Here is a 15,262-nt window from a genome sequence, read left to right as displayed (position 1 = left end):
CAGGCAAATACTCCCAAAAATAAGGAGAGTTAAAAAGCTAGACCTTTTTGGGAGGAAGCTCTACTCCACAGCAACGCTGCAGCTCCGCATGGCCAATTACCAAGCGCTGTTAGGACGCTACAACCTCAATTTATGGTCTTCCCTCCAGAGGTTTGTCCAAGGCCTTCCCCAGGATATGCTGACGGACTTCAACACGCTGGTCCAGGAAGGCTCCTTGGTTGCAAATGCCGCCCTACAATCGGCCAGTGATGCTACGGATGCTGCAGGGACGGCTATGGCCTCTGGCATCATCATGCGCCAGGAGGCTTGGTTGCAGTCCTCCGGCCTTTCTCCAGAAGTGCAGCAGGCCATACAAGATCTACCCTTCACTGGAGCCGGCCTCTTCTCAGAGAGGACTGATGAAAAGCTGCACGCTTTAAAAGACTCCAGGGCCACCTTAAAATCTCTTGGCCTATACGTGCCACAAGCCGCGAGGCGTCAAGACAGACCGTGCTCCCCAAGGCAGCAGCAACAACAGCAGCAGCCTCCACCCAGACCACCTCCCAGACCCACCCAAGCAAGGAGGGGTAGAGACCGCTTCCGACAGTCGAACCGTCGGGACCGCCAAGGCCCTGCCAGGGGCTCCCAGCAAGGGCCGCAGAAAGGCACCAAGCAGCAGTTTTGATGGGGCGCACGAGGGTGGCACCCCCCATCTCCTTGGATCTTACTCGGCTGTTCATGAACAGACTGCATCCGTTCCTCCCCGAGTGGCAGAGCATAACCTCAGACCGCTGGGTACTGAGTATAATACAGAGAGGTCGTGCCCTGCAACTCTCTGCCTTCCCACCAGACCTTTCCCCTACCCCATCCCTCTTCAGGGACCCCTCTCACGAGCAGCTCCTCATTCAGGAGGTAAACGCCCTCCTCCTCCTAGGGGGCGGTGGAAGAGGTGCCTTCTCAGGAAAGAGGCAGGGGGTTTTATGCCCAATACTTCCTTATCCCCAAGGCGAAGGGAGGCCTCAGGCCCATTCTGGACCTTCGGTGTCTAAACAAGTTTATCAGGCGCCTCAAGTTCTGCATGGTCTCCCTAGCCTCCAACATTCCCGCTCTAGATCCAGGAGATTGGTTTGCCGCCCTCGACCTCAGGGATGCCTATTTTCATATTTCTATCCTCCCGGGACACAGGTTTCTGCGCTTTCAGGTAGCTGGTGGCCACTACCAGTTTTCGGCCCTGCCCTTTGGCCTCTCTTCAGCACCCAGGGTCTTCACAAAATGTATGGCGGTGGTGGCTGCCCACCTCCGCTGCAAGGGGGTTCAGATCTTCCCCTACCTGGATGACTGGCTAATCCGGGGCCGGTCCAGAGACCATGTTCAGAACAGCCTGACACTGACTTGCGCAATATGTGCCAGGCTAGGTCTGCTCATAAATGAACAGAAGTCCACCCTCATACCAGTACAGCAAATAGACTTCAGCAGGGCCACCCTAGATGCCATTCCAGCTAGGGCCTTCCTTCCACAGCCCCACTTCGAGGCAATGACCGCCATAATCTCCACAGGTCCCCCACGACGACAGCCAGGCATTGCCTTCAGCTGTTGGGGCACATGGCGGCTTGTATCTATGTGGTGAGGCTTGCTCGCCTCAAACTCAGACCCCTACAGGATTGGTTGGCCTCTGTATACGCCCCGGCCAAGCACTCCCTGAGACGGGTAGTCACTGTCCCAGCCCAAGTACTGGTGTCATTCAATTGGTGGACAAACCCGATGGAGGTATTGAGGGGTGTCCCCTTTACAGATTTGACACCCTCCATAACCCTGATTACGGATGCTTCGGATGTGGGTTGGGGGGGCCCACATGAGCAGCGACCTCAGCACACAGGCTGTGGTCCATGCATGAACAGTGGCTCCATATCAACGTATGGGAACTCCGAGCAGTCTGTCTGGCCTGCAGGGTGTTCTTCAAGGGGAAGGTGGTCCAGGTCATGACGGACAATACAGCAGCCATGTTTTATATAAACAGGCAATGGGGAGCTCCCTCCTCCGCTCTTTGCCAGGAAGCGGTGCGACTTTGGGACCTTGCGGTGAGGCATGACTTCCACTTGTCTGCCTCTCACCTCCCGGGGGGGGGGTCAGGAACGCCGAGGCAGATCGCCTCAGCAGGTCGTTCTTACCCCGCCACGACTGGTCACTACACTGGGAGGTGCCAACTTTTCTCTTCCGCAAGTGGGGTGTTTCCCAACTAGACCTATTCGCGTCGGCATGGAACAAGAAGTGCCCAAGTTTCTGCTCCTTCCAAGGTCGCGATCCGAACTCCAGCTCCGACACCTTCCTCATAACGTGGACGGGGCCCCTAATGTATGCCTCCCCCCTCCCGTCCCGTCCCGCTGCTCCCCAAAGTACTCTTAAGAGAGACAGGGCCAATGTCATCCTGATTGCACCAGCTTGGCCGAGGCAGCACTGGTACAGCCTACTGCTGGACCTCTCCATAGCCATGCCAATACCGCTTCCGAAACGCTATGACCTGCTCTCCCAGGACCAGGGTCGCCTGCTGCACCTGGACCTGGACTCCCTCCACCTGACAGCATGGAGGCTTTGTGGTTGACGAGGGGTAGAGAGAGCCTGTTTGGCGCAGGTCCAGCAAGTCTTGCTGGGAAGCAGGAAGCCATCCATCCAGATGGTGTATAGGGCTAAATGGAGGCGTTTCACTGTTTGGGCGGATTCCCGGGGTATCCCGCCAACCTGTTCGCCCATACAGGCGATTCTGGAGTACCTGCTCCACTTAAAGTCGCTGGGCCTGGTACTGGCCTCCCTAAGGGTACACCTAGCAGCCATTTCGGCCTTCTACAAATCGATGGAAGGAAGGTCGCTCTTTTCACACCCTATGTTCCTTAGGTTCCTCAAAGGGGTAGAGAGGCTATATCCACAGGTCCGTGACCCGGTGCCTCTCTGGGATCTAACCCTGGTCCTCGCTATGCTGACAGGACCACCCTTCGAGCTTATGGCTACATGCCCGCTGCTCGTTCTCTCTCAGAAGGTAGCCTTCCTGGTGGCCATTACATCGGCTAGGATGGTCTCCGAAATAAGAGCATTGACCTCGGAACCCCCATACACGGTCTTCTATAGAGACAAAGTGCGACTAAGACCCCACCCGGCCTTTCTACCCAAAGTGGTGTCTCAGTTCCAGTATAACCAAGATATCTTCCTCCCCATGTTCTTTCCTAAACCACACGGTTTGGAGGAGGAGCGGAGATGGCACTCGCTGGACGTCAGACAAGCTCTGGCCTTCTACGTAGAGCGGACCAGGCCGTTCCGGAAGTCAACGCAGCTGTTCGTGGCAGTGGTGGACCGAATGAAGGGCTCATCTGTCTCCACCCAGCGCATCTCCACCTGGATCACCGCCTGCATATGGACCTTAGGAGCAGGCGAAGGTGCCATTCCCAGGACCTGTCACCGCACACTCCACCAGAGCTCAGGCCTCATCCACGGCCTTCCTGGAACAAGTGCCCCTGCAGGACATCTGCAGAGCAGCGACCTGGTCATCGGTACACACCTTCACGTCCCACTACACCATCGTGCAGCAGGTGAGAGAGGACGCAAGTGTCGGCAGAGCCGTGTTGAGAAGGGCTGCTCGCCAGTGACTCCTACCCACCTCCAAGGTACGGCTAATTAATCACCTAAGTTGGAATGCATATGAGCAATCACTCAGAGAGAAAACAAGGTTACTTACCAGTAACTGTTGTTCTTCGAGATGTGTTGCTCATATCTGTTCCAAACCCACCCTCCGTCCCCGCTGTCGGAGTCAGCAGAAAGAAGGGACTGGGGACCTGCGGGGTTGGTGGCGCCATATATACTGCGGTATGAGCGCGGCACTCCAGGAGGCGCCGAAGCCGACCCTGCGGGGGTTGCTAGGGCAAAAAAGCTTTCGGAGACTCGTGCACGGGGCGCGCACTCACCTATGGTGGAATGGATATGAGCAACACATCTCAAAGAACAACAGTTACTGGTAAGTAACCTTGTTTTTCTTTTCCTAAAAGGAGATGTTAAGGGAGCTAACTTCTTTAATGGGAGATTCTGCAGAAGCCAAAATGACTATACTCAGCATATAGCAATTATAATTTCAAATATAGATAATGCCTGGCTAAGCAGCTGGTCTCACACTTTGAGACAGCTCTTGCACAAACATAATGTAGGCTGAAATTGGTAGCTTACTCACCTGCATTTTTTTTAAATAAAAACAAACTCCTAGGGCTTTTCTGAACCAAGCCTGCCCCCCCCCCAAAAAAAGCCTCACCCTATATACCATTACATATGTAATAGTTGTGATTTTCCCTCGATCAATTACTTTTTAAAAAAAAACCTGAATATTTGTGACTGAAAAAGTTGCTTTAAAGTCTTAGGCTTTGATTATGCTCTCATTGCTGTTAAAGACTCAGGCTCAAGACCTTCGAGCACTACATTTATAGGAAAAGATGTGGGCTCAAAATCAACTTTCTAGATGTGGAATGTACTTTTATTACAAACTCTCTTGCAATGATATTCCCCACCCTCCCCTTTGAAGCACTGGGAACTAGGTCTTTATTTCTATTTTGCTTAGACATATGAATGCTTTGACTCCAAATCATTAATTTTTCATGTCAAGTTCTCATGCTGCATGTTAATTAAATATTACAAACTCTCAAGGTCTAGTTTTTAAAATAACCATCCATATACACACACCTTAAAAAAAAGTTAAAAAGTTGGTTTATTTGAAACTGTGAAATCAAAGTCCAAATAGATAAAATGCTTAACATTGTCACTGGACAGTGTATAGTAAAGAAAACTCTGGGAAAGCGAGATTGTTTCTTCCACCACCATGGCAAGAATCAACTCTAATATCACTTCTTAGTTCTCTCCCACTAAGAAACATAATTTGTAATATATAAACAGTACCTTAAACCACTCATCTTAAGCTGTCTTGTAGATCTGTAGTGCCAAATTCCTAGTGTAACTCCATTGACGTCAATGGTGAATGATGAATCTGGCCCATAGAATATAAAGCCTGCTCACGTTCTTTTTCCAAGTCAAGAACTCGAAGTATTGTTTAACCCCCTGAGCTCTCCAGACTGGTTCTCAAACTAAACTCAGCCAAATCACAATTCAGATTAGTGGGCACAAGCTCATTTTAGGACACTGTGTCAAAAACAGTAAGAAAAATTTAGGTTCTGTTGAACTCCCCTCCTGCCCCAAAAGTATAATAATCCCTTCCAGGATTTTTTTTCAGTGTTTGCATTACATGACTAGGTTCAATCTTATTGTGGCTTCTTTTATTATTGGTATTTTACAATTTTAAAAAAAACAAAAAAACTACTGGAATGGTAAGTGTATGAGAACACTTCACCATTTTTTCAAAAATAGGAAAACACTGCACTTTTAATCCAAATACAGATATTTTAAAGTTTGAAGAAGCTCAAATGGGCAGTCAGCAATCTGTTCCTTGGATAGTTTTGGTTACAGTAAGTCATCCTGTTATGCAGCCGTTTAAAATGTTCAATGTAAAGTTACATTTACATGCAATTTAAAAAAAAACAAAAACCTGTAGTATAGGATGAAAATTTGTTGACTAGGAAAAGACTGACTTATTATTTGAATTAATCACACCAGATACATTATTTTTCTTGTCTTTGTTTAAAGGCATCAGCACAAGTTCAGTGATAGGACAGACTTCTTGTTGTAATACTCACTTTGAATGGCTTCTGTTACTGGCCTTGTTTGGCATATAAAGTAATTTTAGTGATTGTTGGAAGGTGCCAAATGGACAATCTGATTGAAAGCAAAGCCCTGCAGTTGTCCTGCCAGGAGGTGTAACGGGACTGGTAATGCAAGTGACCACAAATCACATTTCTAACTCCCTGTAAAGGTAGTTTAATGGCCAAGCTTACTCCATTCTTGGACTCTCACATATCAAGGGTTGTAGTTATGGAGGGACTTTTTGTGATATAGACACTTGTTCACTAGAAACTACTTTAAAGACTTATTTATTTCATATAAACAGCCAACTATTTGTCAGATGGCAAGAATGTGTACTGCTCACTCATGAAAGTCCCATATGAATCAATGACATAGAGGTGAAAGGTGCTATATCACCATTCCATCCACGCCTAGTTTTAGCTGGATTCTGACTGTAAAAAAAAGCAAGGTGGTTCAAGCTAAATTTCTCACTGGTTATTAAAAGGGGCATGTGTTCACTCAGTACCTGAACCAACCCCCATGAGAGTCAGCAGAGAGATTCCTATTGACTTCAGTGATGCTTGGACTGAGATCTCTACAGGTAAGGAAGGATATGTGAATAGAAGTCACATTATGTCAAGATGCATCAAAGTAATATGATAATTCTCTAAAACTACTTCACCTTTTGCAATAAGTGGTCAACAGGCTTTGAAATTGTACAAATTTAGCAATTGGAGATTATCCCACATCTACAAAGTGATAATAAACAATCTCTTTGAATTAAAGAGTTAATTTTTAATGAAAAAAATCACAGCCAGTGTAAATCACCTAATTCCAGTATTTTAAGAGGAAATCTCCCCTCCCCGTGCATCACTGGAACTGTAATTGGCACATGTACTTTTCTTCTGAGGAAAAAATTGCTGCATACATTTTAGCTACAATAAACCTAGAGTGGGTTAGGAGGAGGAAGTTAAATATCACAATCATTTTCTTTAGGGGGTAAAAGGAAAAAATAAAATTAGGAGTTTAAAGAAACTTAGACCAATATTTTTATTAGATCTGTTTTCTCATCTAGTTTGTCTTGATATTTTAACCAACATTATGCACTTTGTTTTTAGAAGAGAGGTTGACGTTGCTGAGAAAAAATAAATTTTAATCAGGAAAGACAATACATGGTGGTATAAAAGCCTATTGGAGGGAAAAACAAAAACAAAAAAACTACTCCACAAAAGAAAAAAAAAAAAGCTAAAACAAATTCCAGAGCTGAAAATTTGAAGGATCTACCTTTCTCAGATCTACTATCACTGCTGCTTTTTTTCAGCAACACAGTCCAAACTGAATGAGGCTTTGTGTACTACTGTAACCCTGCAAAAGGTCAGTTTGTAAGTAAAAAGAAATTAAACCAATGCAATAAGTTGCTAAACTGAGAAGTAAGCAATTATTCTTTTTAAAACTATAAAGCATTTTTTACAGAGTCTGTGTTTTATATTTTAAACTCAAACTGTGCTTTACATTTTTAAGTTCAGACATACTGAAACCCAGAAGCACAGATGGCTGGCGTTTTTTTATCGCCTTTAGGCACATGTGTCGTTTTTTCCCAAAAAATGATGCAACATCAATTTTCCATACACATAGCACTGAGGACAGTAATTCCATCTCCTTTTTTGTAGGATACGGCCTCTTGTGAAAGTAATCTGCCAGAAACTGTTTTCGAGCTTCATATGAACTGTGTTCATACTGTTTAGGATCTAATGCTAGAATACGGAGGTCCTCACTTGAAGGAGGTCCCTTCATCTCAGTCCTGCTTTCAACCTTTTGTCGCTTGAAAGGCACTACCCCTAGATTCACATCTTTATCTGGAGCTAGAGCTGTGCCAATATTAATGGACTGAGGCTGCTGTTCTTTGTTCCTTTGGTCCTCTGCAACAGAACATAGATCAGATTGTTTTCTTTTAGCAGACTGAGAGACAGAATCGTGCTTTTCACCATTCACAAATGATAGCTCTTTCTTGTCATTGCGCTCAAGCGGCATTTTCATACTTGAGTTGCTATCTTTGGGAGCACTTCTGCAACGGAGCAAATGCACAGCAATAGCTGTCAGAGTCATATTTCCAGTGTACACCCCACAGCAGTGGATGCACTTGAAAGCAGGTGACTTTAAAATTGTATGTACAGTTGGCATGATATGATGTCTCTCTTTCAAATGCATTTCATAGACTTCTTTGCTAATGAAAGTACCAAAACAAAAGGGGCATGTGAATACTTTTTTGTTGCTGCAAATATTGTTCACTTCAGCTGTCTGAGGCTTCACTTTGATGTAGACAGGTACAAGGGTCCTCGCATTTACTCCTGCAAGTACTGCCAAGTGTACTTCCTTTTCATTAAGTTCTTCTTTTGGTAACATCGTACTAAAGTCAAAATGTGGAAATATTAGGTCACCCTCAGCATCATTATCTAGTTGAAATCCTCTGTTGCTGTAGTCTTCATGTAATTTCTTCTTTCCGTTATGCACAGTCTTACTGTGTTCCACAAGGCTTTTTAGATCATGGAAAGTATATGTACAAAACAAACAAGCTAAACCATGCATCAATAGGTGTTTTATAAGTTCTTCCTCACCCAGGAAACATTTACAAGAGAAACACCTGACAGTCTTCTCCTTCATCCACCTCAAAAAGGGTGCACATACTGCAAGCTTGTCAGGTTCATGGGTTTCCTCTGTTTTTACTGCAGTGTGTTTATGAGCGACTTCCATGTGGACCTGATAGACATTTGATGGGAAAAGCTCATTGCAAACAGGGCAGGTCTTCCATTGCTTAGCCTGTTTGAGGGCTTGACTTGTTTCAGGAGCAGGTGGAGAAGCCTGTGCAGACATATTGTGGGAAGAATTCACTACCACAGGAGGAGAAGGTGCACTGGCTGGAGAGTGAGATATCTGAGTTACTGTGCCAGACTGCATTAGCTGAATGGGCATTTGTGGTGGTGTAACAGTTGCTACGCCACCACCAGGTGGTACAGGCAAAGTAACTGAAACTGGTGCAAGAGTATATGTAGGTATCCCATTAACCTGCTTACCAGTTGGAATTAATTGTCTAAGGATAGGTCCTGTAGTCAGGAAAGTGGTATTTTGAGAAACTCCAGGTCTGACTGGCTGATTTACAGGGAGAAGCGCTGAGGTAACAGGTTGATTAAGCTGGAAAACCCCCGGTCTGACAGGCTGTCTGACAGGAAGAACCTCTGATGCAATAGGCTGATTAAGCTGGAGAACCCCTGAGGTAACAGTCTGGGGAACAGGAAGAACCCCAGGACCAATGGGTCGATTCATATGCCCAACAGGTTGATTTATAGGGAGAACCCCAGGTGCAACCGGTCTAGTTACCGGGAGAACTCCAGGCCCAACATGTCTATTTATAGGACCAACAGGCTGAACTATTGGGAGAGCCCCAGGTGCAACCAGATTATTTATGGTCCCAATAGGCTGATTAACAGGAAGAAGACCAGGAGCAACAGGCCTGCTTATGCTCCCAACAGGTTGATTAAGGGGGAGAACCCCAGGACTGACAGGCTGATTAAGAGGGACCCTCTGGGAAACAAAGACAGGTTGTGGAACTGGTGACTGAAGATTAACATTCTGACCCACTGAGAGCGAACTGGATACAAGAGTAACATGTGGTGGAGTAACAACTGGAGCAGGAGATGTATGTGTAAGGCTACCAGAGGCACTTGAAATGGTCAGTGGTCTAACCGTGTTTTGAACTGCTTTTCCTTGGACCATGGCTTGGTTTTGATTATTCTGAGGAAATGCAAGTTGAATGCAAGTTGGAGTAGTAACCGAGCCTGATGGAGCAGTGGTGGGCATTAAAGATGGAGCAGCTATACTTGTGGGAGGCTTGGGAGCAATATGCATTTGCTTCACAAGTCCTGGTTTCTTAATATGTTCTGAAATCACAGATCTAAGTTTATTCTCCAGATCTCTGTGTGTATCAGATGTTAAGACATGATACATTAAAGAATCTTGGCTGTTGGCAGAAGCATTACATTTTTTACAGTAGTGCTCAATAAAATCCTCTTCACTTTCATCGGGTCTCTGGCCAAAATATATGCTTATTAAATTTTGAAAATGGTTCATCAGCACATGTTTCTTCATATTGTAGTACAATGTGTCTGTAAAGTGACATTTTAGACATGTGAAGTTTATAATGTCATTTCTGAATTGTTTCATGCCACCTAAAATGCTCACTGTGTAGTTCTGTATTTTCCTATTAGAGTGAAACATCCGGATGTGTTTTCCCACTATTTTTGAATCAGAAGCAAATGCACATTTTGGGCAAGGAACCACCAGCTCTTGGTCCATTTCATCTTCATGGTAACGGTGCAAGTGATTCTTGAATGAAGTAAGAAGTTTTGAGGAGAACTTGCATAGACTACAGCAGTACGGCTTTGTTCTGTATCTCTGCAAATAAAACAAAAAAAGTTCACAGAGCACCTTGCCAAAAACACACCAGGATTGCATAAACTACTAGTTATGATCATGTGCCAAACAAAATGCCTCCAACGGATGTGTACACCCAAGAAATGGGTTCAGCCATCTTTACAAAGACATACTTAAAGAAGACTTGAATGGGAAAATGAAGTATTTGGATTTGTGCCCTTTTTTTGCTTCTTTATAATGTATAAAGAAGCCTGAATAGGTCTTTTTTCTCACCCAGATTGGTTTAAAAAAAAGAATCAGAAACTCCAGTTCCTTAAGGACTCTGAGCCACTAAAGAGACTGGAACAATTAAGACATCACAATACACAGGAAATTAAATCTGGGAAATCGAAAAGCGAAGCAATTTTTATTCAGACTCTTTAAAGCTTTGCTTGTATGAATTAAATGTCAACTAAGCCACCCCATACACTCTAGGAAAAAAACTGAAAGATTTCAAACACTCTGTCCATCAATGAAGGCCTCAAACCATTTTTCAGAATCCCTACACCTAATCCAGTTTTTCAACAAAACAAGGAAGACCAGACACAATATTCCTAAAGATAAAAACAAGCCAAGAAAATGTTGAGGGAAAAAAAATTGCAGAACCTTTCAGACCTCCTTTAAACAAGAGAAAAAAGCAATAAAATATGCAAACCCATTTGTTTTCCTTTGCAGTTCAATTTTAGAATACCATTCAAATTACACAGTCCATCTCTTCAAGCCACCATTTAATTCACATAAAGCATTTTTACTCTAAAAATTGTAATAGAGTTTAAATATGCATTTTTAAAAAAGTATCATTCTTCTCTAATTTGAAGAAACTAAAATAAAAATTCAAAGCTCATTCCATCTCCAACAAGAATCACTGCATTTGTTTTCTCCATCAGTGGCATGTCAACTGAAAAGTGTTAGTTTTTACTCTGAATTCTCACTATCAGTTAAATTACTCTTCATTCCCACATGGAGTAAATTCTGTTATTGTCTCTGAAAGACTCAGGGCCACTTCAACCACATATTTCCATTTTTCTAGGTTTTGATACTGGGTCTCACGTGAATGATCCTGTAGTTCCTAAGAAATCATCCTTCATTGCTCCAGGAACTACAGAACTCCCAGGCAGAGTCATTGTCATAAGTTTACATTCATAAAGCATTCAGCTCTGAGAAGGGTTGAAACACAAACCTTTACAATAAGACTAATAGGATGGACAGGCAGTTCAACTGTTTTTGGGAACCCCAGAAGAGGTGCTGCTGATCCCCATGGAAGAAAATGGGAATTTTCTGTAATATTTTTCTGAATGATATGTATGGCTGTGACTGACATAACTAGAGATTGCTAGCAGTGGATGAAGAAAGGTTAAAATGCTCCTAGAGCAAATCAGGAGACATAAGGTGCATGGGTCACGTAACTGTCTGGGGTGATAGGAAAGGGTCGTTAAAAGGACTGGCTGAAACCAATCCATGTCAATGGAAGAACTGGAAAGGCAAAGGGAACCCCAAAGCTGAGACATTGACACCTAGCAATTAACAGCCAAAAGGAAGGAGATTCCCACCCCGCACAGAGAAGCAGAGCAGAGGCCCCAAGGAGAAGAACAAAGGGGAAAGATATTAGGTGGCTGTGTTAAGAATTGGCCTTTGGAGAAACACAGCAGCTCTGACATGGACTGACAGACAATGAGACGGAGACAAAGGAAACCAAGATAGTTCCTACAGCAGATGGATCAAGGCAGTATAGACTGTTTTTAACCTTTGCTTCTCTATTCTAGCCTGGGAAATTTCAGATTCTTTATGCCAGATGGTTAATAAATTGTTATCTTGTTTTGAAAAAGCTGCCTGGTGTGACTGTAAATACTTGCTGAGGTGCATTGATCCCTGAAGCAGGCAAAATAATCTGAATAGGAGTCTATCTCAGCTGGACTTACTGTGGAGAGCTCACAGTGAGAGGCAGGAATGTTGGAGCTGAGGCTCAGTCTGGGTGGCACTGAAGCTTGAATTACCTACCCTTAAGGAAAAGTAGAACCGCTTGGGAATCTAGCACATTTATGGGGTACCTCCAAGAGACTGTTTAAAAGCTGGGGCACAGCACAGATCCTGTAGATCCATCACACCCCATCACTACAATGTAGTTGGTGTTACATCAGTTGCTCTTCTTGAAACCTGTGAAGATGAACTCATGAGCAGGAGTTAGAATGAATTAATCGGTGTAGCTGCTCCTCCCCATTTGACAGCTGATCTCCAGAGTGCAGGGAATTGTTGCCTTAAAGCAGAGTCTCACATTAATAGCTGTGCCAAGTATTAACTATTGCCTGATCTCAATAATCCCCCCTTTTAGGGTAATCACTGTAAAGTGAATGGTGGGCCAATGTCAGATAGCATCAAGTAACTGGTGCCCCCATCCACTTAGTTTTCAGAAAATAGGGGCGGGCATACCTCTGCTAATCTTTGGGCAGTTAGAGAGAGGTCAAAAAGTCTGCGATGATAGTTCTTGATTTGTTAAGAAGCCTTCAATACCACATAAATCTTTAAGCCTTTCAAGCCCAAAGATGGCCTTCATCAAGCTCCCCAACCATGTAGTAGAGTATGGGACCTGGATGAAAGGCTAAGGATTTGACAAAGTTCTCACCATTGATGGAGTGGTGTTAGATATCTGCCTCCACATTAAGTAATAAGCCACCCTCCCCAACCTGTTGTAGAACCCTCTGACAAACATTGCTTCCGCATTACTTTGTCAGCCAGATTAATCTGTAATGGCCAAGCTCTTATTAGGCATGTCTACACTCCTCTCCCTCATATCTGAACATCTTCCACCCCTTCTCTCTCAGATATGCACCTGGCATCAATAATCTGTGTCAGCGGTTCTCAACCTATGGGTCAGGTACAGTCAGGTCAAGTACCACTTGACCTGCCTGTACCTGACCCAAGTACCACTCGGGGGGGGGGGGGGGGGGGGAGGGAGGGAGAGGGACTTTCAGCGGCGGCAGGGTTCCGGGACTTGCGGCAGTGGCGGGGTTTCGCAGCGGGCTCCATGGCGGGAACGCTGCCCTCCGCCGAAACCCTTCCGCCGTTTCCCCTCGCATACCACCCAGCCTTCTTCGGCGTACCACCGGTGGTACGTGCACCACCGGTTGAGAACTGCTGATCTATGTCTTTGTCTCCTTTAGGCTGGACTACAACAAGATGAGCCTGGAATTCACTTTGAAAGTCAACCAAAAGTTCTTACAAGCACGTAATGCAATTACCCATTTGAGAGGTGCAGGGCCGTAATATACTAACACCTTGTTCTACTCTCTGTATTGGTGCCAGTTCACTTTCAGGTGAAATTCAAGGTGCTGGATGCAACTCTAACCCCTAGCTGATCATCCTGACACAATGCAGTGTGGTGACTCTTTTCAACATGCTCCAATAAATCTGGGATTTTACGTGTACACCAAAAGTAAAGATTAAAATTTACCAGGATGTAGGGAATCCCCTGGCTACCTCTCTACTACTCATTCCCAATTTTCATGTATTAGATGCCTACCCCTTCCAGAAGGTGGGCTAGCAAGTGGGCACCCCACTCTTTCCTGTAGCAGCACTTCCCAACAGTTACTATTTTCCATTTTCTCTTGCTTCATTTTTTTCTTTTTTCCATTTTTGTATGTATTTTTCCTTATTCAGTCTTGTTCTGTTGTAGTTTGGTTTTTGCCAGCTTCTTCTCCACACCAGAAGAGGCCACATGTTGTTGGGGTGGGAAGTGCCCATTGGCAAAGAATGGTAAGAAGCCCTGCACCTTTTCTCTCCCACACTGGTCCCCTCCTTCCTAAACTAGTTCTACACCTCTTAGATAAGGAGATACTTCTACAATACTGAACAGAATGTGTCAGAAGCTGTCCCATTAGCTAGCCCTCTCCATTCCCCTCAACAACCTGTGTGTGGTGAGGGAAGGAGGATGGTGGTAAAATTACCACTGTTAGCACCAACAATCTCCCATGGAGGTAAGGGGAAAACTGGTGGAGAAAGTATTTCAGCCTGAAAGTGGCTAATGCACAGATCTTTCAGGCCCTCTGACAATAAAGAGAACAGTCCAATGAGCCAAGGAGATAGAGAGGGAGAATCATTTCTCTCCACTTTTGTTATCTGGACATTCAAGCTCAAGAAGTCTAATAGGACGCCATGACTTTCACTTGATGGTCCAAGAACACGTGTTTTTGATGGAAGGAGAGGTCAACAGCTTGGCTAGTTCTGCAGAACACCTCCCCCACATCACATTGGTCTCCCAAGGTTCAGTTTGAGCCAGCTACTTTTCATCCAAAAGCCAATTTCTCAAAGACTTGACAACATTAAGCATGTGTGCTGAAAAGGAGATGTAAAGTGGGGTGTCAGAGTACTGCTGACAGCAGAGTTCATAGTATCTCAGTTTTCTATAAGAGGTGTCATGTTGACATTGATAGTCTCCTGTGTTTAAGAAAGATGAATTCAGACTGGAACAGGTGCAGAGAAGGGCTACTAGGATGATCAGAGGAATGGAGAAGATACCTTACAAGAGGAGATTTAAGGAGCTTGGCTTGTTTTAGCCTAACAAAATGAAGGCTAAGGGAAGATATAATTGCTCTCTATAAATACATCAGAGGAACAAACACCAGGTTAAGGGCCAACGTCGGCACAAGAGCAAATGGATATAAACTGGCCATCAACAAATTTAGGTTTGAAATTAGACAAAATGTTTCTAACCATCAAAGGAATGAAGTTCTGGAACCAACCTTCAAGGAGAGAGTGGGATCAAAAAAACTTGTTTCAAGACTGACAAAGATATATTTATGGAGGAGATGGTATAATGAAGTTGCCTACAAAGGCATATGGCCCATTTGTGACTGCTATTAGCAAATATCTCTGTAACTGGGAGGTGTGGCCTTGCTCAGAGATTGACAGCGAGGGAGAGCCAAACCCCCCCAGGGATTGGAACCCAGGCATACACCACCTGACCGGAAGCAGGTAGGTGCGGCTAGGAGTACAAAAACCAGGCCTGCCCGTTCAGTCAGAGTCCAATGGCTGAGGGAGAAGGACACCTCTCCCTTGGTGCCTGCGCCGAGGACCACACCCGACCGCTCCATGGAAGAGGGACTGCTGGAGCTACCCA

At 44.8% G+C, this 15,262-nt stretch overlaps 1 protein-coding gene across 5 annotated transcripts in view; it reads right to left on the bottom strand.

Moving 5' to 3' along the window:
* Nucleotides 1-6,144: 6,144 nt before the first annotated feature.
* ADNP2 (ADNP homeobox 2) overlaps nucleotides 6,145-15,262 on the bottom strand; it is a 28,902-nt gene continuing 19,784 nt past the window's right edge. For all 5 annotated transcript variants that reach the window (XM_067537565.1, XM_067537562.1, XM_067537564.1 and 2 more), the window contains one exon: nucleotides 6,145-10,131. In XM_067537565.1, the coding sequence (XP_067393666.1) occupies nucleotides 7,150-10,131 (2,982 nt within the window). In that variant the 3' untranslated portion in view covers nucleotides 6,145-7,149. The remainder of the gene's footprint in view (nucleotides 10,132-15,262) is intronic.

Source organism: Emydura macquarii, unplaced genomic scaffold (genome assembly GCF_026122565.2).
Source record: "Emydura macquarii macquarii isolate MOO-44397 ecotype Brisbane River unplaced genomic scaffold, CSIRO-AGI_Emac_v2 contig_431, whole genome shotgun sequence".
Classification (NCBI taxonomy): Eukaryota; Metazoa; Chordata; order Testudines; family Chelidae; genus Emydura; species Emydura macquarii.
This window is presented reverse-complemented; position numbering and strand designations above follow the sequence as displayed.